This window comes from Etheostoma spectabile, unplaced genomic scaffold (genome assembly GCF_008692095.1).
Source record: "Etheostoma spectabile isolate EspeVRDwgs_2016 unplaced genomic scaffold, UIUC_Espe_1.0 scaffold00018856, whole genome shotgun sequence".
In the NCBI taxonomy this organism is placed as follows: Eukaryota; Metazoa; Chordata; class Actinopteri; order Perciformes; family Percidae; genus Etheostoma; species Etheostoma spectabile.
This window is the reverse complement of record NW_022604521.1, coordinates 66,879-90,000: the sequence shown is the minus strand read 5'-3', so window position 1 is coordinate 90,000 and position 23,122 is coordinate 66,879. Positions and strand designations below refer to the sequence as shown.

The window sequence follows — 23,122 nt, the reverse complement described above, 5'->3', positions numbered from 1 at the left end:
TACCTCGTCACCTCCTTATCTCGTCACCTCCTTACCTCGTCACCTCCTTACCTCGTCACCTCCTTACCTCGTCCCCTCCTTACCTCGTCATCTCCTTACCTCGTCACCTCCCTTGGCGCTCTACCATCAGGGGAAATGTTTGTAGGTTTTTCCCCAAATTTTTAAAACTTTTTTTTTTTTTTTTTTTTACAATTGTCACTTTTATTGACATTTGTTCACATTTTCTTCACTTTATTTGACATGTTTCTCTCTTTTTACATTCTTTAACTCTCGTGTTGTCTTCCTGCAAATGTGTGTGTGTGTGTATATGTCTGCCTGTGTGTGTGTGTGTGTGTGTGTGTGTGTGTGTGTGTGTGTGTGTGTGTGTGTGTGTGTCTGTGTGTGTGTGTGTGTGTGTGTGCGTGAGATATGTTGTTAATAATAATGAATCAGAACTCACAATCATTCTTAATAAGGTTTATTATCCAGACGATAGATTATCTAGATAGACCAAGATATAACACGGTAATAACATGGTAACAACTCACAATAACATGCAATAACAAATAATAACATGGTAATAACACATAATAACATGTGATAACACATAACATGGTAATAACACACAATAACATGGTAATAACACGGTATTAACATGGTTATGACATTGACAACACTGCAACAAACAACTATTATAAATGCATCAAAGACAATTCATGTTCCTTCATAGATAATAAACAACATCCCATAATCTTAAGATTTAAAATACATCTGGAATACACACACACACACACACACACACACACACACACACACACACACACACACACACACACACACACACACAGACACAGACACACACACACACACACACACACACTGACACAAACGCACACACAGACACAGACAGACACACACACACACAGGCACACACACACACACACACACAGACACACACATTCAACATGATAAGAAATAATCTCTAAGGTGACTGTAAAGTTAAAAAGTGAATTCCCAACATGTTAAACTATTAAACCAATGCCCCCCCAAATTACCCCCGCACCCCCCCCCCACCACAACAACAACACAACGACAAGATCAACTAACCCATATATATATATATATATATATATATATATATATATATATATATATATATATATATATATATATATACTTGTATAATAAAATACATATAACATAACATAAATACATATAATATCATCTATATATACACAGCATACTAATGTTAGGGTCAAAGGTTACTTTCTACCATTCAACTTATTATCTATTATTATATTATTGTAATGATATTATATTATTATAGTATTATAATAACAGTATTGTGATGATATAATATAATTAAATAATTAGATTTTTATTATATTATTTTATTATTGTAATGATATTATATTATGAAAATAATATATTATTGTACTTATATTATTGTAATAATATAGTATTATGATATGATTACAATAATATTATATTTTTGTTAAAATAATATATTATTGTATTTATATTATTATAATATTATTATTATAATAATATAATAATATCATTGAGTATTAATGTCTTATTTCCCAAAATTTCTGTTTGTTATGTCTGTAATCTGTGTGTGTGTGTGTGTGTGTGTGTGTGTGATCATATTAAGTGTGTGTTTGTGTGTGTGATCATATTAAGTGTGTGTGTGTGTGATCATATTAAGTGTGTGTGTGTGTGTGTGTGTGTGTGTGTGATCATATTAAGTGTGTGTGTGTGTGTGTGATCATATTAAGTGTGTGTGTGTGTGTGTGTGTGTGTGATCATATTAAGTGTGTGTGTGTGTGTGTGTGTGTGTGTGTGTGTGTGTGTGTGTGTGTGTGTGTGTTGTGTGTGTGTGTATCTCCTCACAGCGACTACAGCAGCCCAGAGCATCAGCAGCAGGACGCTGAGCACTGAGCATCTCACTTTGAAGAAGGTGGAGTAGATCCCAAAGGGCTCCACGTAGACCAGCACCGTCCTCTCTGATGATACACACTGGAAATAATAGTCATAAACTACACACCAGTACCCCCCCACTGAGATGTTAGAGATAACCAGGGTGCCATTAACATAGTCCTCCCTCACTCTGCTCATGCTCTGACCAGACCCTACATTAAAGACTCTTCCCTCTGTTCGGTCTGACTTGATGAACCAATCATACCACCTACCACCTGAGAGTGACATCATCTCCCTCTGAAAAGAGCTCTACAGCGGGGGGGCCGAATGGGGGACACACCACCAGAAGATACTGTTGCGCTCTCATAGAGACTCTACAGGAGTACAGATCTGAGTGGTTTAACATCAGAGATGAAAACACCAGCGAGTAGTTCTGTAGTCACTTTTTCCGACTTCTTTATCTCATCATCGGAGAAACTTTGCAGCATCAGCTCTCTGTCTGTGTGTGCGTGTGTGTGTGTGTGTGTGTGTGTGTGTGTGTGTGTGCGGCTAACGTTAGCTCGACAGCAGGTGTTGGTTGCACGCGTAGATTGAGATAGATTGAGTTCCAGTGAAATTTTATCAGTTCGGGCTCTTTTCCTGTTTTTACCAACCATGACGTCTTTATCTCCTCATCTCATCAGCTCTCTACCCAGGGATCAACGTCCTTAATACGGGGGGGGGGGGTCTCACTTTGACTCTAAAGTGGCTACTCTCTCACTTCTCCATCGCTCTATCACACACACACACACACACACACACTCACCTACACAGACACTTCAGAGCATTTCAAAATGTACATGAAAGTATCGCATTAGTTACTTTCATAATTTGTAATTTAGTTACTTCTTGGAAGAAGTTTTATGTCACAGAATTATTTTAATGTCTAATACCTTTCTATTAACTCTCATAACCCTTGTGTTGTCTTCACTTTCGGGACCCTCCCGTGTCCCTCGGGTCAAATTGACCCGTGACTTATTTGGGGTTTTAAAAACAATTCTGAAAATAAAAGTTACCTTCATAATCTATTGACAATTATATTCTCTCAATTTCAAACAATTGAGATATGTTTAGGGAATGCAATCAGTCTCTACTAGAACACAATTAAAAATGCAAGTTTTTTTCATAAAGTTACAATTCATGTTAAAAATCCACTATGGAAAAAACATAAGTGGTCATATCCAGAACAGTGTTCTGAATTGAGTCAGGAATACATGTTTATTACAGAAAATAAGGTAAGGCCGTTGATTTTCAGGTAGAAAAAATGTAACTTGTACCATTTTTCTTCTTTTGACCCGAATACCAGACAAGGGTTAATCATTAAAATGACCCATTTTTACCAGTTGAATTTGCAATTGCAAAACCTTTATTCAAGAGCCCAAACTTCCACCACTCAAAGAATCTGGTCATTAACTAACATCCAAGGTTTAAGTGTCACTTACAGACACAGGTAAATATTTCCAAACTGTTACGCGGCCTTCAGTCCGGCCATGAGTTCACCCTGTACATAATGTAATGGGAAAATTACATAGACAATGATTTTCTTTCAATAATTGTTCATCTCTTAAGGGATTTTTTCATTATAAGTAAATCCTTCAATTTGCCTCTGAAATATGTGTATATCCTAAAATAAGTCCTCCAGTGTTGGAGACAGCTGAAAATGTTCTGACTCAGCATTTCTCCACTGTAAGCAAGGTTGGAGCCATGAGGCCTTCTCCAGACGAAATAAATCTCTGATTTCTCAGACAAAATGACGGCTACAGTCATTCTTGACGCACTAGAGACAGATATAAGGAGGATATAAGGAGGTGTATTACTGATTGTATGGGCCAAACCTGTTGCCACTTTGTAACTCTGTTCATTGTGAAAGCTGTTCTCGTCATTTGATTGTTCTCTGCAGAAAACAATTAAACCCTTCCACCGAACACCTAAACCTTTAATCCAGTTTGCAGCCTGTCTTTATTTTGTTTCAACAAGGTCTCTTCTTCACTCAAATTCCTCCCTCGCTGTACAGAAACCTCCACAAGTTTCCACATGCTGAATGGTGCTTTTTGCATCATAATGGACGCTGAGGGGCACCACCCAGCGTCCGTATTTTCTTAGTTGGGACGGAGAACTTGGCTTGGACTACTAGAACTACCATTTCTTTTAAGATAGATTTCTGTTTAATTACTGGATAAAGAAAGAGGAAATATAGCTGCAAGAGGTAGAGTTATGGACAATTACTTGCTAAGCCCTTTGCAAAGTGTTTTGAAGTGTTTTTTATGGCCAATCTTTAACCTGGGACGAACTCAACCCCCCTTCAGGGTTTGAACCCTTAGAACACAATTGTCACGTTAAATAAACACAGGAGTGATTTCTTAAAAGTCTGATATATTGAGAGCTCCAGAGCTGATACATATCATAACAACACTAGTTTTTGTGCCCACTACTTCATCTACTTCTGCACTCCTACTCTCCAACCCTCCCCATTTTCCCAGGAGACCCCTGATTTTCATTGCTCTCTCCCGGTTTCCTGCCAGGGTCACAGCTCCCCAATAGTTCCCAGTTGATGTCAAATTGCCACACCTTTTTTTCTTTGTCATCTCAACCTGTTTCTGTCACTTCCCAGCGAGTTTAAGCCCTACGACTGTGAACGTCTACTGTTTCCATCCAGACAACAACACAGCTACACCAAATGTTAGTTGTGGCATGCAAGTGACTCAAAGAAGAGCCTAGTCCTCCTCAGAAAGAGAGGAATAGAGATTACTGAATATCTTTTACTGAAATTTTGCTAAATAGACTACATTTTTGGTCCTTTTGATGAAGTTAAAAAAACAATTTCCATGGTAGCAGTCAATAACCCATTAGAGTGTCTTGCTCTTTCATTTACTTTTGGGTGTACTATATTTCTCAGCTCTGGGATGAGTTTGATTGGTCACATTTGATATACCTTACGTACCTGAGGAAATTTCCAATAAATCCCTTGATCATGATTAGAGGCCGAGCAGCAAAACTTGTTTTGATTTTTGCTACAGACACAATGTCACTGAGCACTTTGTACTGTGGTTTCTTCAAGACACGTGATAAGTTCCAGAATGGGAACAGGTGTATTTTTTAAGGGACCCCTGTGACACATGTCTATAGCCTAACTTTATCCTACAATGTTCTCTGATGAAGTTCTCTGATGACACAGCCGTTGTTGGTTGTGTCTCTGAGGGGAACGATCTGGAATACAGGTCGGTTATCAAGGACTTTGTCAGCTGGTGTGAGCTCAACCAGCTTCAGCTTAACACCAGCAAGACAAAGGAGATGATAGTCGACTTCAGGAGGAAAACATCCCCTTTCTCACCGGTGAGCATCCAGGGATTGGACATTGATGTAGTGGAGAGCTACAAATTCCTGGGTGTTCACCTAAACAATAAACTGAACTGGACTGATAACACCCAAGCACTCTACAAGAAGGGCCAGAGTCGCCTCCATCTGCTGAGGAGACTCAGGTCCTTTGGAGTGTGTAGGACTCTCCTCAGGACCTTCTATGACTCTGTGGTGGCCTCTGCCATCCTCTACGCTGTGGTCTGCTGGAGGGGGGGCAGCTCGGACCGGGACAGGAGCAGACTCAATAGACTGATCAGGAGAGCGAGCTCTGTCCTGGACCGTCCTCTGGACCCCATAGAGAAAGTAGGGGAGAGGAGGATGTTAGCCAAGCTGACATCCATCATGGACAACACCTCTCACCCCCTACACGACACTGTGGGGTCCCTGAGCAGCTCCTTCAGCAGCAGACTGATACACCCACGGTGTAAGAAGGAGAGGTACCGCAGGTCCTTCATCCCGGCCGCTGTCAGACTCTACAACACCTGCACTACCTGATAATGTTGTAGTTTCTGTTCCTGTTTTTCTCCCATCTACATCACACACTTTCTGTTTATCTTTAATACTGGTATTTATATTATTTTATTACAAGTACTTACTTTTCAATATTTATGGTCTCAGGTTAATATAATTTAAATTATGCTACCGACTCTTGCTTCTTTGCTCTAATTACACATTCAACTTAATTTTTAACGTCACTTACACTGCAATATTGTCTCTCTTATCATGGCAACCGCACTTTAAAATTCCTTTTGTTTGACGGCATTTTACTTACTCAGTCTACCATTTTTTCATTGTCTATTTCATGCCTTGTATTTCTTGCCTTGTATTTCTTTCGTGCTTACTTGTTTGTGTGTTATTGTTTTGTTTTTTTGTTTTTTGCTGTTGCTGCTATGCTGCTACTGTAACGACAGAATTTCCCCGTCGTGGGATAAATAAAGTATAATCTATCTATCTATCTATCTAATGTTGTTACACTGTACTTGCTTTTGGATCATTGCAAAAATAATGCAAAGTGATTATCTTTAAAAAAAAAGACATAGCGTCTGTTGCATAACATACATTATGAACAAGTAACTATGTGGTCTTGAGGAAGATTCTATTCTGTCTTTCATTTGGACTTGGTCCTGACTAGTCCTGGTCTTGAACTTGAAAAAGGTTGACTTGACTACAGAACTATTCATCTTCTCATCTCAACTGCTTTACTTCATTTCTATCCTGAAAAATACAAGTCAGCAGCTCCATCTTCTGGCGAGTCAGCAGAGAGTAATAACTGGGGCAGTTTAAGTCTGCAGATAATGTAGCTGAATAGTAAATGTTGCTTGGCACATGCTGCTATGATAAGGGGGTTTCTGCACGCATCTGTCATCCAATTGGACTGAAAAGTGGACCACCAAAAAAAGGACTCAGGCTTTACCACCTGCCTCATTTAGTTTAGCTGAATCCCGCTAGGGTTGGTTTCCCCCTTTTCAACATGTCATTATTGCCTCTTGTCAATTCACATCAGTGTGAAAAATCAATAAAAGACACAATGTTACATTGTGAATATGTCTGTTTATTATCATCTGCCACTTTACAACAAATCTCTATGCTACGTAACATTAAATAAATGACAATTCTGATGATTTTCTAATAAAACTGATTGAAAATTGCAATCCATTACTCTTTACATGATTTGTTAAACTTGAACTTTTTCTGTCCATTTATTACACGTTTCTCTGGAAATGTGACTTCAATGATCTGATGAATCGTAGATAATCCTGTCTTTTTAAATAATCTATTATTTTGTTTCTCCCGACAGGACTTCATAGTGCTTCACATAATTATGTCATAAAGACAATATATTTTAAACAGGGATCACATATGAATGAAACTAAATTAAAATGATTACAACAACTTTGTTGACAGTTTTATGTGAAACATAACTACAGTTCACAGCTGATGTTTTTCTATACTTGGTGGGAAAGTGGGGCTGTTCTTTTTAACAGTGAAACAGAGGCCGAGCAGGCCTGGGATTTCTGTTTGCAACAAAATCGACATAAATCACAGAGATGATGCTTTGACAAAACATAGAGACATAAATACAAAGCTATTGTAGCGCTTTTGTTGTGTTGGGTTGAAATGTTTCATGTCACTAGTGATTACCTAGAAACAGTATATGGTGCTTATGACTCTTTCTTTAAATGCAGCAGCATCAGAGAGACACAATACACAACAAGAGAAAGCTGAAGAACAATGGATCATACACAATTTAGACTTAAAGACAGGAAAGTATATCTTCAATTTCTCTATTTCATAAGTCACACACTGAACATATTCATTCATTTAATGTTTAGGCGAGTCTGATCCCAGTCCCTCCACAGCCTCTCTACATCATGCTGGTCTCACGGGAGCCCGACTGCAGTATCTGAAGAGTAACCATGAGTTTAACTGCTTTTCTAAACCAGGGGTAAAGGAAGGCATAGATCACAGGGTTGAGGCCGGAGGTAAATTGACACACAAAGAGAACATAGGATGCAGATGAAACATTAACAAAGCTGTCACCTGCAAGAGAGACACAGTAATATGGGCAAATAAAGATTAGAAACACAACTACCAGAACACCAAGAGTCCTGGCTGCTTTCAGCTCTGATTTCTTTGCCTTTGGAGTCACTGACAGCTGGAGTGTGACAGCTGTAATGTGAGAGCGCATGGCACGAGCCTGAGACACAGCCACAGCAAATACTCTCAGATACAGAGCTACGATGACAGTAACTGGAACAATAAAGGACAAAACAAGATCCATTACTGCTGTGAAATAGTCAATGACAAACAAACATTCTCTGTAGCAGGAATTATACCTCCCTGGTTGAGTCAGGTCATCCTTCACAAAGAGAAAGCTGTAGGAAACAGAACAAAGCCAACACAGACAAACACTGAGTTTGACTTTGTTCACAGTGATTCTGGTGTTGTAATGCAGAGGGTCACAAATAGCCACATAACGGTCAACTGATATGAGCACTATGTCACCTAGTGAGGATACAGTAATGATGATTGTAAGAGAATTATAAAGGAAACACACAAAATCACTGAATAACCAGCAGGATGTTTGTCGGAGTACTTCTACAGGCATCAGCACGAGGCCCACTAGAAAGTCTGAGACAGCCAGAGAGCGGAGGAGGATGTTGGTGGGGGTGTGGAGCTGCCTGCAGGGAAAGTAAAAAGTAATTAATAAACCAACAACACTGACAGAACAACACTGACAGAACCACCCTAACCAATTTTTCAAAATTAAAAAATATAAAATCCATATTAGTTTAAATACTTTTCAATCCCCTACACCAGTAAGAGTAGACAGTTAAAATGACTTGGTTGCGGTCATGGTGGACAGAAAGCAATAATTAATATTGGTAACAGAGTGGACAAGAACATCAGTCTCTGGCATCAGAGTCAGACATTTGGAGCAACATTATTCAGAACTAACTCAAAGACAATTCTTCTAAATATACAGCAGCTGTTCACATTTTAATGTTACACATCCAGTAGAGAGAAGCAAAGAAGTTAATATCTGCCTGAAGTGGGAGATTGAGATGATGATGAGCAGGTTGAGAGTCACAGTGGTCAGAGAGAGGGAGTACCACACAATGTAAATGAGCAGTGTTTGGGGCCAAGGAGACGAGGGCTTCCTGCAGGAGGTGTTTGGGAACTGGGGAAAGCAGAGCTCGGCTCCGTCCTCAACCTCCATCTGCAGAGGTCTGCAGACAGCTGCATCTCTGGCAGCTTTCTGAATAAACCTGAGTCATGCAACTGATTTATCCCTCTCTCATTCTCTTCATCCCCTCCTCTTTCTCAGTCCCGGTTTGACTCTGATGCCCCTCCTCCCTGACTCTGCACATCCCACCATCATCTTCATCACTCTCTCTGTAACCCTGCCTTTTTCACTGTCTCTCTTTCCATTCTCTCTTCTGTCATTTTCTACCCTTGTTTCCTTTCCTTTGTCCTATTATTGATAACTTAACCACAGTTGCATTCTGGGATAGAAGAAAAAATAACCCTGGGTTGTTTGCATTTCTTTACCCAATCACAATTAACTTAAGAGACGCTAAGAACTGGATGCAGAGACGGTGGCTCTGCTAAATAGTCTCTGGAAAAAACTTGGTTTGGTGAAACATTTGCACCTTGGGAATGAAAAAATGCCACATACAATCATCAATAATCAATCAAGTTAAATCCCATAATACAGTAACGTGAGCTTGTTAAATAAGCTGGACACATGGTTAAACATCATTTGATCTTACCAAAGTACAGCCATGTTTACTTTTTCCATAGCAATCACACTGATAGGTCCAGAAAACTCTGCTGGATGACTTGAATCAGCCCGTTAAAGACTCACAATGTTTCCTCTCTAGCATTTAGCTGAGCGAAGCAGCAGTAAAACCATTCACGACAGTGGCTAAACTGTGTCGTTCTCCCCAGCTGACCAAACATGGTGACTTCTGTCTTCAAAATACCAAGGTAGTGTTGGCCAAAAGGCAAACTGCTAGCTTCAAAACAGCAGTCAAACCAAAGGGTGAATTCACTGACGCTCCGTTCACTATATCAGCCAATCAGCGTCTGGTGCAGAGCTATTGGCAGCTAAGGGCATGGTTTAGGTGTGTGTGCCGGGCCAGGTATCTTGCTTTCTCCAGGTGCTCAATCATGTCATCAATATGTGGCGTTAGATACGAGTCAAACTTTGACACAGATTTCAGGTATCGGAAATTAATACAAAACAGTAATGTGGCATCCTTTTTTGGAACCAACACCACTGGATTACACCACTCACTTTTGGAGCGCTTGATGATCCCCAGAGACAGCATCAGGTCCACTTCTTTTTTAAAGGACACCAGGAGGCGCTCTGTGATCCTGTAACTCATTCGTTTAACGGGAGCCTCCTCCTTTAACACAAAATCATGCTCCACCATATTTGTGCAACCTGGGTACTCTTGAAATATTTGACACTTCCATGAAGCTTTCACCTGATTTTATCCATCAGCTGGCAGATGGTCCAGGTCAGGTTCCGCTGGGGCTGCTGAGGGCAGATGCTGGTCATATACCACCTCCTCCTCCTCCACAGCTCTGATCAGTAATACCTCTGCCTTCCGCATCCTTTAACTCCTTTAGGAGGTTCACATGCAGCACCCTGCTGGAACGTGGTTGGCTTGCAGTAGAAACTTGGTAGGTGGTGGATCCAAGTTGCTTCTCCACCTTAAAGGGTCCCTGCCATTTTGCCAGCAGTTTGCTGTCACTGGTAGGCAGCATGACTAGGACCTTCTGACCTGGAACAAAGGTCCTCTGCCGTGCCGACTTATCATCACATTCTTTCTGGTATCGCTGGGCCTCCGCCATGTGCTGCTGGGCAAGTTCTGCCATCTTCTGTAGCCTGTCTCTTATCTAAACAACTTAGGAGATGATGTTAACACCCCCCTCCTTCTGCTGGTCCCCTTCCCAGGCCTCCCTAAGCAAGGTCAGTGGTCCCCTTACCTCATGACCATACAACAGTTAAAATGCAGAAAACCCAGTAGAGGCCTGGGGTACTTCCCGGTATGCAAAAAGGAGGTAGGGTAGCTATTGATCCCAATCAGAACCAGTGTCATTGATTGACTTATGGAGAATTTCCTTGAGCATCTGATTGAACCCTTCTGTCAGTCCGTCTGTCTGTGGGTGGTAGGGGGTTGTTTGCACACTCTTGATGCTAAGCACTCGGTAAACCTGTTTCAGAAGCGTGGACATAAGGTCCTTTGCCTTGGTCAGTTAAAATCTCATGAGCGAAATCAACTCTAGAGATGAACTGGACCAAGGAGAATGCTACAATCTTTGCTTTGACAGATTTCAGTGGAAAAACCTCTGGGTATCTAGTAGAGTAATCTGTGATCACTCACAGGTAGCAGTTTTACTTTTTACTTTTTTCAACTGGACCAACAATATCCATACTAAGACGCTCAAAGGGAGTGCTGACAATGGGGAAGGTTTGAAGTGGAGCTCTACACTGTTCTGTACTTGAAGTCTTCTGGTAATGAGGGCAAGTCCTACAAAATTGAGCAACATCTGCCTGCAAACCGGGCCAGTAAAAGTACCATCTAACACGAGCCAGGGTCTTGTGCTTCCCTAGGTGGCCAGCCTAGGGAACAGAGTGACCCAAGAGAATTACAGTGTCTCGGGCCACCTTGGGAACCACCAGCTGCTTAGCTGGTCCATGTTGATGATAGAGAATACTATTCTGCAGGAAATACTCCTCCCCGGCACTGTACTCAAACTCACTCCCCACCTCTCTCTCTTTAGCACTGCCCAGTAAATTCACTAGGCTGGAGTCATCGTGTTGCACCTGAACAATGTCTGAAGGTATCTTAAAACCTAGAGGCAAGTCTGGAGTTACTTCAACTGGGGATTTTATGACAGTGTGCTGGAAACTCTCCTGCCTCTTTTGCCTGCGTGACTTCCACAGCTTCTCTGGTTGAGTGTCCATATCTGCATCATAAAAAGGCAGGGCACTGAGGGTAACAGAGGGCTCATCTACCAGCTTGGCCTGGGCTCCGGTTATGGCAACATTGCAACTTTAAGGTTGGTTCAACAAATCAAATATGACTGGCAGCTCACTACCTAGCACTACTGGGAAAGGAAGGTTGTCAGCAACTCCAATGTTCAATAGGTAGGGTTGTCCTTCAATGTAAACATCAGCAGTGGGGTAGGGTTTCTTATTACCATGTACACAGCCGATGGGAATGGTTTTAAGGGTGCACATAACAATATTTGGAACAAACTGCCTGTGCACCAGGGTCTGATCACTGCCAGACTCAATTAGGGTGTTCAGAGCTTTACCATTAACTTTGCCAGTTGTCATCTTCATGGATTTATTGCTATACCATTTATGGTCATTTTTCCATGGCACAACACACATCTGAGTTATCTTAGCAGGGTTCCTTGGGCACGTTGGCTTTGTGTAACCCTCTTGGCCGCACAGGTAGCAAAAAGGTACTTTACTAGACCTTTGTGTATTTGTTTGCTGGTTCTCCCTCAGGGGAGCCTTCCCCACAACTGGTGTTGCCCTCTGATGGTATTGAGAGGGTGTGGGCCTGCGGGTGTCTTTTGTAGCCTCCCAGGTGGAGTAGCTCCACAGGTGTTCTTTCCTTCTTGCAGCCATAAACACATCAGCCAGTGACGTAGCCTCTGCAGCCGTTCGTGTTCCCTGATCCATACCTGCAGCTCAGGAGATGGCATCCGCAAAAACTGCTCCAAGATTAAAATTTCACAAACAGCTTTAACAGTTTTACCTTTTGGTTGGATCCACTTCCCACAAAGTTCCTTCAGTCTAACATACAGCTCCTTGGGACTTTAACCAGGATCCATATCTGTTGAATGGAATCTCTGCCTGTAGGTGTCTGGGTTAATGTCATATTTCTTTAGAAGGCCATCTTTAACACAGTCATAATCATGAGCATCTTCTAAGTCCATATTCACTTAGGCCCCACTCGCCTTACCAGTAAGCAATGGAAAAAGGCGCAAAACCCAGTCAGACCTAGGCCACTGACATGCTACTGCAGGGGAACTGAAAATTACCTGATGAGGCCGGGGATGGAACACACTCTTGTGCCAGTTCTGTTTGGACTTGGGGCCCAGGTTCATCTGAGTCCAGAGCTGTTGATGTGTTTACTGGAATTGTGGAAGTGCGAGCTTGCACCTCAAGCTGCAGCAGTTAGACCTGATGTTGTAGTGCCCTAAGCCGCTGCTCCTGTCAATTCAATTCAATTTCAATTCAATTTTATTTATAGTATCAATTCATAACAAGAATTATCTCAAGACACTTTACAGATAGACCACACTCCGGAATTTACAAGGACCCAACAGTTCTAGTTTCCTCCAGAGCAAGCAACAGTGCGACAGTGGCGAGGAAAAACTTCCTTTTAGGCAGAAACCTCGGTCAGACCCAGGCTCTTGGTAGGCGGTGTCTGACGGGCCGGTTGGGGTTAGAATGAAGAGTGGCAATAAAAATAGAAAAAATTAGTAGTTTGTAGCAGTTCTTTGTAGTAGTTCATGGCATAGCAGGACGCTGTGCAGCATTACAAGGCACAGCAGGACGTAGCAGGACGTAGCAGGACGTAGCAGGACGTAGCAGGGCACCACAGTGTAGCAGTTGAACATGGCATCACAGAACGTGTAGCGGGACCATGGCAATAGCTGCTACCCTGATTTTGGAGCCTCTCTGATCCAAGGGAACATGCTGGGGAAAAAAGAACATAAGGACTCCGGGGAATGACTCCCCAGAAATAGGTTAGTAACAAGCATTTCTGGGACATGGATGCACATAAATGAAAAGATGGAAAGATAGAGGAGAGAGGAGCTCAGTGTATCAAAATAAGTCCCCAGCTGTCTAAAACTATTACAACAAAACCAAGAGAGACGAGGTAAAGAGAGCTCCAGCCCGGCCGGGCCAGAACTCTCCCCAACCGGATCGGGCTGTATGCCAAGTCTCCCTTTAGTTATATTATATGATAGATAAATCTGAAAACAATGTGACTAACTACTACTCCCTAACAATATTCGATTCTATGCCCTAACTATAAGCTTTATCAAAAAGGAAAGTCTTAAGCCTACTCTTAAATGTGGAGACGGTGTCTGCCTCCCGGACCCAAACTGGAACCTGGTTCCACAGGAGAGGAGCTTGATAGCTGAACGCTCTGGCTCCTGTTCTATTTTTAGAGACTCTAGGAACCACCAGTAACCCTGCATTCTGGGAGCGTAGTTCTCTCCTAGGGTTGTAAGGTACTATAAGCTCTTTAAGATAAGATGGAGCCTGACCATGAAGAGCTTTGTAGGTGAGAAGAAGGATTTTAAATTCTATTCTAAATTTTACAGGAAGCCAATGCAGAGAAGCTAAAACAGGAGAAACGTGATCTCTTTTCCTGGTTCCTGTCGTGCAGACTCCTTCCCCAGTTGAGCGTCACGGGCCTCTTGTTGGCCCATGTGGGCACAAAGAATGGTAGCCAGGTCTACCATTGTTGGATCTCTGCTTTCTTCATCCTCAGTGCCTATGAGTCCTCCTGAAGATCCCGTGTCAGTGCCAGCTGCTTGCTCCTCTTGTACAGTCTGTTGTTTCTGAGACTCCCCACAATTTCCTCTTCCACTCCATCCTCCACGCTGCATTAGTCAAAAAATAAATAGAGGTTGGAAAAAAATACAAAACAAAAATTACGGGGGGTACACAAACACATTAAATAGCCAAACCACAATAACTACAACCTATATTAAACCAAGGCTACCTAATATATACTAAGGATAAATCAAATAATCATAACTAACTATAAGTATAACTAGTAAAGAAACAAACACAACTCAAAAATTAAATGCTCTGCCACCCCCATGATATAGGAAAAACATGGTACAGTCCAATTATCTATTCCCCATTTAAATAGCTTAGAATTATTTAGGTCCTTTTGTCTGTCAGCCAACGACGCCCCAGTAGCAACTCCCCATGAACTGGCAAATTAAAAAGAAAAGGTATTAATATCACAGAATGTAACTTAAGCCTGAAATTAGCTAAATTGACAAAGTTAACTAAATGTGTGCACCCAAATAGAAAACTATGTCAAATAACTAATAAAACTGTTTGTAGAACTAAAGCGTGTGTCCAGTTATTCATTCTGTATAATGTGTAATGTGCTCACAACAAAAGAGTTATCACCGTGAGTTGTTGTTGCCATGTGTGGCTGCTAGTGAGGCCATCACACGGTCAACATGTCCTCAATGAAAGGGAAAATCCCAGCACCCTGGAGGTCCAAGATCACAGTTTCGAGTGACCAAGTTGAAATGGATTGAACTCTGGTGGAAGTGAAGGTCAAATTGCACCTGGAATCGAGTAAACTTCCCGTATGTGTGAGGAAACAGGTTAAAACCCTTTTCCATTTGTATTCATGTGTGTAATCTGATGCAAAGCTTACTCATGACACAATCATTTCTAACTTAAATATGGTGACGGCCCACTGCCGACCAGTCAGGTGAAATTTGCCGGTATTTTTCACCAGGTGCGTCTGTGCAGCGTCTGTGAGGCGCCGCGAGCCACACAAGCAATCACAGCCATTCAAGTCAATGCTTGGTGGTCCACCAGCTGTGTCACAGGGCGTCCCCATGAATCAACGCTCCGATAAAAGTACGCCCCAGGTCGTTTTTCATTGAGCCACAGGCCGTTTGTACAGCCGTGGAGTAGAGAAACGGAGAGAGTATCCAGTCAGTTTACCTAAACATCCCCGATATCCTTTACTTCTCCTCCACAACGCCACGGACAATGAGAGCTTCATCATGGAGAGAGGTTCATCTCAGCCTTTATTCATCAGGACAGCAAGGGGAGAGGGAGGGCGAAGACATGCAGGACACTTGATACAGGTCGAGTTAAACCCCGGACTTCTGTATTGAGGAATAAGCCTCCCTTTTATGGTCGGATGCCATACCAACTGATCTAACCAGGGGTCCCACTAATTCATTTTCAAACAACACATGATCCCCAGATCCTTGGGAAAAGTCCTGTGATTGATTCAGTTGTTAGTTTGACCCATCCAACACCCCAACCTGCCATCTTTTTAAGAATTCAGCGCTTTTATACTTCGTGAACTTACTTCCTGCACCTTCGGATGCGCTCCGGCAGCTCTACAACCCTAACTCTCTTTACCTGCTAAACCCTCTACTATATTCACCAGCTAGTCTCTAACTTCATCTATTTACTGCTGAGTTTTTAGAGAGTACTAAAAAAGGGTGTTGATGATACTGTGAGAGTGAACAAAACATTAAAGTTTTGGGCCTTATAAACCAAAAACAACTGAGTCAAAAACCCTCTCTAGATATTAGAGGAGCTGCAGAGTCGGGAGATAATTCTCTGTGGGTTTGGGACTGACAGCGACCCCTCTCACATTACACATTTTTATAAAAAATAAAAAAAACTTTATTAAAGATCTAGACAATTTTGATCAATTAAATGATTGTACTCATGTCAGTCACAATATCAACTTAAAAAACAGTCCTGTTCAGTAATGATTACATCACATGTTGATGGGTTCATGCTGACTCTTGTTTGTCTTCACACCTCTAATTGCAGACACCTCATTGGTCGAGATGGCATCATCTGACTAACCCATACAGGTGTGAAAGAACTTCCTGTCCAGAGGGGTTCAGCAGACCGCCTTTAGGAGCCACTAATGGGCTGTAAGACGTTAACAGAGAGGCAGATTAGATCTCCCGGGACCTGACTGTTTGTGTCTGATGATGCCCACTATACACAACAAAGTAAATGATTATTTAGCCCACCAATCTCTGATCTATAGGGAAATGAGTTTGGATCTTCAGTTTTAGCTCTGCTCATTAAGACACCATGCTATTGCATTCACATGAACTTTGGCTCTTTATACTTGCTGAAGACTACATTGTGTAATGCATTTTTTCTTTGTAGTACCATATGGTTGTCAGCAGGGCCTGAAGTTAACTTTTTTGGCCACAAGCCATACAGGCTTTCTACCAGCCGATGTTTTTCCTCAAAGGATTTATGAGTATGCAGTCATAAACCAGCCACGAACCTCGTCATTGTCCCCAACTGTCCCGTTTGGTGTGGAAAACGTCTTCTTTTACTTTTCTTTGACTGAGCCTCATCTTTCTGTCGGTTGATTGTTTTATCCAGCCTCTTCACCCCAATGATGTGCCCCCACCTTTTTTATTATTATTTTCACAAAGTACTGTAAGATCATGTTAGGCCATATTATTAACTTCATAAACAAGCAACACAGGTGTCACTAAAATAACTGATATGTTCCCATTCTTGAACTTATTACTTGTCCTGAAGAATACTTACTACAAAGGACTCAGCAGCATGTGTGTCTGTGGCCTAAATGAAAGTGAATGATGGCTCCTCATATGATGCAGCCAGGCATGTACCAGGCGACTAATGGCAATGCCCGGCCAATGAGAATTGAGTGACTCTGTTGTTTGTTGACAATTAGTGTTGTTCTTTTCACATTCAAACCAAGTCTGTCATTTTCTACAATTGGGAACATTTCACAAGTAGAAGGAAAAATGGATTCAATCAAATTTCAGCAAATTTTGGACGCTAACTTGATGCCATCTGTGAAAAAGCTGAAGGTAAAGAGAGGATGGTTTCTACAAATGGATAATGATCCTAAACACACCTCAAAAGCCACAGTGGATTACATCAAGAGGCGTAAACTGAAGGTTTTGCCATGGCCTTCACAATGTCTTGACCTAACATAAATGATGGGCGAATGGGCGAAGATACCTCAAACAAGAATTAATGACTCTTGGCTGGCTACAAGAAGCGTTTCCAAGCTGTGATACTTGCCAAAGGGAGGGGGGGGGGCAGTACAAGGTATTATCTCTGCAATGTGCCCAAACTTTTGCAGACGCCATTTTTTTGTTTTCTGTTATTTGGAAAGTGTAAATAATGGAAATAAAATCTAACTTTTTGTGACATATTATACGAATGTCTAGTCTGTCATTTGATGCCTTTTGGACTTTTTCCATCTTTTCTTGGCTTTTTTATGCACATTAATACACATTTTTCCCTCGGGTGCCCAAACTTTCGAGCCCCCCTGTAGTTTGAACCTGCTGTTCCATCTAAGTGTCTTGACGGCTGCCTCAGTAGTTTTATTCTGTTCCATCAGACCCTCACTTCCCCCGGGCCTGTGCACATCTATGGAACTTTCTAGACATGACACCAGATACACCCAGATACCCTGGATTCATGTTAAGGCTTTCATTTTTGAAAGAACTTTCAAAAGAACTTTTTTGTTCCCAGTCCATGATTCAGAAATCTCTGCACGTAAGCTGGCAAGACTGAAAACCAACATTGAATGCCCATGACATCCCTCAGACGGCACATCATTAAAGACCAGCATCATTACGTAAAGGACATTATCACCACGTGGCTCAGGAACACTTTAGAAATCCATTGTCAGTTAACACAGTCCATCGCTACACCTACAAGGTAAAACTCTACCATGCAAAGTGATAGACATCTATCAACTACACCCAGTAATGCCACTGGCTTCTCTGGGCCCGAGCTCATCTGAGATGGACTGACGCAAAGTGGAAAGTGTGCTGTGGTCTGACGAGTCCACATTTTAAATTGTTTTGGGAAATCATGGACATCATGTCCTCCGGGTCAAAGAGATAAAGGAGCATCCATATTGTTATCAGCGCAAAGTTCAAAAGCCAGCATCTGTGATTGTACTGGGTGTGTTATTGCCCATGGCACGGGTAACTTGCACATCTGTGAAGGCACCATAAATGCTGAAAGGTGCATGAAGTTTTGGAGTAACTTTGGAGCGAATGTGCTGCCATCTAAGCAACAGCTTTATCATGGACGTCGCTGTTTAGTTCAGCAAAACAATGCCAAGCCACATTCTGCACATGTTACAACATGACCTTACTTCCTGCTTGTCTCCCATCAAAATAGCTTCGGCCGCTATTCCGTACATTCTGGTACGCTCGGGCTGCACTACAACCCTAACCCTATTTACCTGCTAAATCATCCACGTTCACCAGTTCGTCTCTAACTGTGTCTTTGGGCTGAGCAGCACCACACTTTGGTACAGCGGGTATTTAGAGAGTTCTAAAAAAAAGGTAGCTCATGAAAACTGTGAGAATGAAGAAAATAGTAACGTGTTGGGCCTTAAAAACACAAAAATCTGTGAGTTAAAAACCCTGAGAGCTGAGAGGATCTGCAGAGTCGGGAGATAATTCTCTGTGGATTTGGGACTGACAGCAACCTATCTGACATCACACATGGTTATTGAATCCCTTTGATTATTAAAGATCTAAAACATTCTAATTAATTAAATTATTTAACTTAGTGCAGACACAATATCAACTAAAAACATCACTGTTCAGTAAAGATTGCATCAGATGTTGATTTTTTTCATGCTGTTTTCACACCCCAGATTGCAATGACACCTCATTGGTCGAGATGTCATCATCTGACTAACCCGTACAGGTGTGAACAAACTTCCTGTCCAGAGGGGATCAGTACACCGCCTTTAGGAGCCACTAATGGGCTGCAAAACATCGTTCATAGAGAGGCAGAAATCTCCCGGGACCTTGTGTCTTTGACGTGGCTCACTAAACAGGCAAATTAAGTAAATGGTCATTTTATTTCATATTTATTTTAAAATAATAAGAAAAAACACACTTATCATGTCAAATAAACACTTGTATGATGATATATCGAGAGGTCCAGAGCTAGTAGCAAAACTCTAATATTTTTTCTGACTACTTCATCTACTTCTGTACTCCACCAACCCCCCCCATTTTCGCCGGGAGACTGCTGTTTTTCCTTGCCCTCTGCTGGTTTCCTCCTGTGTTGAAACCTCTCCGGTATTTCTCCCAATTAATGATACATTTTCACAATGTTTTCCTTTTTGTCATATAAACCTATTTGTGGCACAACACAGCGAGTTTAAGTTCTAAGACTCTAAAGGTATACAGTTTCCATCCAGACAACAATACAGCTAAAACGAATGTCGTCATGGCATGCATGTGACGCGGAAGGATAGAGAGCCTCGTCCTTCTTAGAGGAAGAGAGAAATGTAGACTAAACAAAATACTCAAGCTTATAGAAGCTTATATATTTGCATTCCTTCCTGAAAATTAAAAGACTAGTTTGGTGCCCATTGAAAATATGCCTGTTTGGGATGGGCCGATTGCTTGGCCTGTGGTATCGCTGCTTGCAGCTTTCTCCGAAACCATTGTGCACCAAAACTACCTGCAAATGGACCCCAAAACACTGTATATGCAAGGCAACTCTCAGCTACTCAATATGATATAGTGTCAGCAAAAGAAGCCTTTTTATTGAGTTTCCTCAAGGAAATACTCTGAATGAATTTTATTTATTTAATAATATCAAATATCCAACGCTGTACAAACAGCTCCAAGTAACCCTAAATAACTAACAAACCCAAACACAAGTTCATAGGAAGCGTGTGAAGTAAATCGGATGAACGGTTCTTGAGATATTTAAGACAATGTACACACACACGCACTCACACAGGGTCACATTCAACGTCACTTGCGTAACCAGAGGGAAAGTAACATTTGGATTTTACCCAAACCCCAATCTTTTTCTAAACGCCATACGGCTAGACGCAAGTCCCGAGAGCGTCCAACACTGACGAGTCCCTGAAGAGTCCCGACCAAGCGCGTCTAAATATCACGCTGAAGGATCGTTTGAGGTTGGGTCAACGACAAACGCCAAAGGCACCTGACCAAGCATCGCTTTCTGGTGCAATGGAAGTAAGAATGTGCTAGAAATACACTGTGTATTTAGGTTCATAGTGAAAGCGATCTCACCCTTAACACTAAAGTCCCACAATAAGACAAACAAGGTTACCAATGGAGGCCGTGGTAGAGCAGCCACTCACGTGATCTACATGTAAAATGACAAAAGGAGTCTGGTTGCTTTGAAGAGAGCAGAGATAACGGCTTCAGTTCCCCGTTGTAAAGGGCTGTCTGACACCATGGTAAAGTGGTGGAAATATTTTAAATATGGTGTACACTTAAAGCAGCCCTGGGCATCTTACGGCCCACGGGCCACATCCGGCCTTTTGCTTTGTCCCTGTCCCAGCATAAATTACAAAATAAATTTAAAAAATGTCTATGTTGAGTGTGCAATACAACGGTGCTGCTTTCGTTTTGAAAAGCGTTATATATGGATGTAAGTCTGTGTGTAACCTTTGAGTGAAGGTGCACAGCAACAAGTGATGTCCGGTTCCCCCCAAGATGTCCACTCACGCTAAAAAACGAAAAGTTGATGACGAATGCCGTGTTTTCAACAAGACATGGACTGCCAAGTATTTCTTTACAGAAATTAAAGGTAAAACCGTGTGCTTAATTTGTGGTACACAGGTTGCTGTGTTTAAAGATTATAATTTGAATCGCCACTACACGACAAAGCATGAGGATAATTACAGGAATCTGTCTGATGAAGAGCACACAAGGGAGGCTGATGCGTTGATGGTAAAACTGCAAACCCAATATAAATATTTAAGGATTAAGAGTTTAAAAAAATATATTATTTATTATCATTTATCTTACGGCATATCAAGAAGAATATTGAGCAAAATTTAATTGAAATATTGTCGATGTGGCCCTCCAGCAGTGCTCGGGTTGCTCATGCGGCCCCCGGTAAAAATGAATTGCCCACCCCTGACTTGAAGAGATACTTGGCCGATTTAAAACCAGGTCTGTGTCATGGCAGTGTGTGTGCAGATAAACGTCTTCCTTCCACTGGTAGTCTGACAGGTTTTTTTCTCAGACGCGGAGTGACATTTATTATTATTATTAAGGAATTTTAATCTTAGGTACTATTAGACAATGGACATTAGACGATGGACATTAGACGATGGACATTAACCAATCAGATTGTGTGAGTTTAAGATATATGTATATATATACAGTGGGTACGGAAAGTATTCAGACCCCTTTAAATTTTTCAGTCTTTGTTTCATTGCAGCCATTTTCCAAAAATCAAAAAAGTTCATTTTATTTCTCAGTAATGTACACTCAGCACCCCATCTTGGACAGAAAAAAACAGAAATGTAGAAATTTTTGCAAATTTATTAAAAAAGAAAAACTGAAATATCACATGGTCATAAGTATTCAGACCCTTTGCCGTGACCCTCATATGTAACTCAGGTGCTGTCTATTTCTTCTGATCATCCTTGAGATGGTTCTACACCTTCATTGGAGTCCAGCTGTGTTTGATTATACTGATTGGACTTGATTAGGAAAGCCACACACCTGTCTATATAAGACCTTACAGCTCACAGTGCATGTCAGAGCAAATGACAATCATGAGGTCAAAGGAACTGCCTGAAGAGCTCAGAGACAGAATTGTGGCAAGGCACAGATCTGGTCAAGGTTACAAAAAAATTTCTGCTGCACTTAAGGTTCCTAAGAGCACAGTGGCCTCCATAATCCTCAAATGGAAGACGTTTGGGACGACCAGAACCCTTCCTAGAGCTGGCCGTCCGGCCAAACTGAGCTATCGGGGGAGAAGAGCCTTGGTGAGAGAGGCAAAGAAGAACCCAATGGTCACTGTGGCTGAGCTCCAGAGATGCAGTCGGGAGATGGGAGAAAGTTGTAGTAAGTCAACCATCACTGCAGCAATCCACCAGTCGGGGCTTTATGGCAGAGTGGCCCGACGGAAGCCTCTCCTCAGTGCAAGACACATGAAAGCCCGCATGGAGTTTGCTAAAAAACACCTGAAGGACTCCAAGATGGTGATAAATAAAATCCTCTGGTCTGATGAGACCAAGATAGAACTTTTTGGCCTTAATTCTAAGCGGTATGTGTGGAGAAAACCAGGCACTGCTCATCACCTGTCCAATACAGTCTCAACAGTGAAGCATGGTGGTGGCAGCATCATGCTGTGGGGGTGTTTTTCAGCTGCAGGGACAGGACGACTGGTTGCAATCGAGGGAAAGATGAATGCGGCCAAGTACAGGGATATCCTGGACGAAAACCTTTTCCAGAGTGCTCTGGACCTCAGACTGGGCCGAAGGTTTACCTTCCAACAAGACAATGACCCTAAGCACACCGCTAAAATAACGAAGGAGTGGCTTCACAACAACTCCGTGGCTGTTCTTGAATGGCCCAGCCAGAGCCCTGACTTTGGTTCGCTAACCACACTATAAGTTTCCAGATCTCAAACAGAAAACAGGAGACTGAAATTGTATGCTAGAAGTACCTGCCGGTAAGGGAAGCCCCAGAAACGTCTCATCAGACAGACCTGAGCAACTTCGGAAAAAATTCCCCTGAAGGC

At 41.9% G+C, this 23,122-nt stretch overlaps 1 protein-coding gene and 1 long non-coding RNA gene across 2 annotated transcripts in view; one reads left to right on the top strand and one right to left on the bottom strand.

Moving 5' to 3' along the window:
* Positions 1 to 18,347, top strand: part of LOC116682814 (uncharacterized) — a 24,786-nt gene extending 6,439 nt beyond the window's left edge. The window contains exons 2-3 of the long non-coding RNA XR_004330486.1: positions 9,515 to 9,526; positions 18,247 to 18,347. This is a non-coding gene — a long non-coding RNA (uncharacterized LOC116682814). The remainder of the gene's footprint in view (positions 1 to 9,514; positions 9,527 to 18,246) is intronic.
* LOC116682813 (trace amine-associated receptor 7e-like) lies at positions 7,661 to 9,016 on the bottom strand. Its single transcript, XM_032509791.1, has 2 exons — positions 8,844 to 9,016; positions 7,661 to 8,477 (listed from the first exon to the last, which is right to left on the bottom strand). Exons 1-2 carry the CDS (start codon positions 9,014 to 9,016, stop codon positions 7,661 to 7,663), a joined length of 990 nt encoding a protein of 329 aa, XP_032365682.1.
* Positions 18,348 to 23,122: the final 4,775 nt, after the last annotated feature.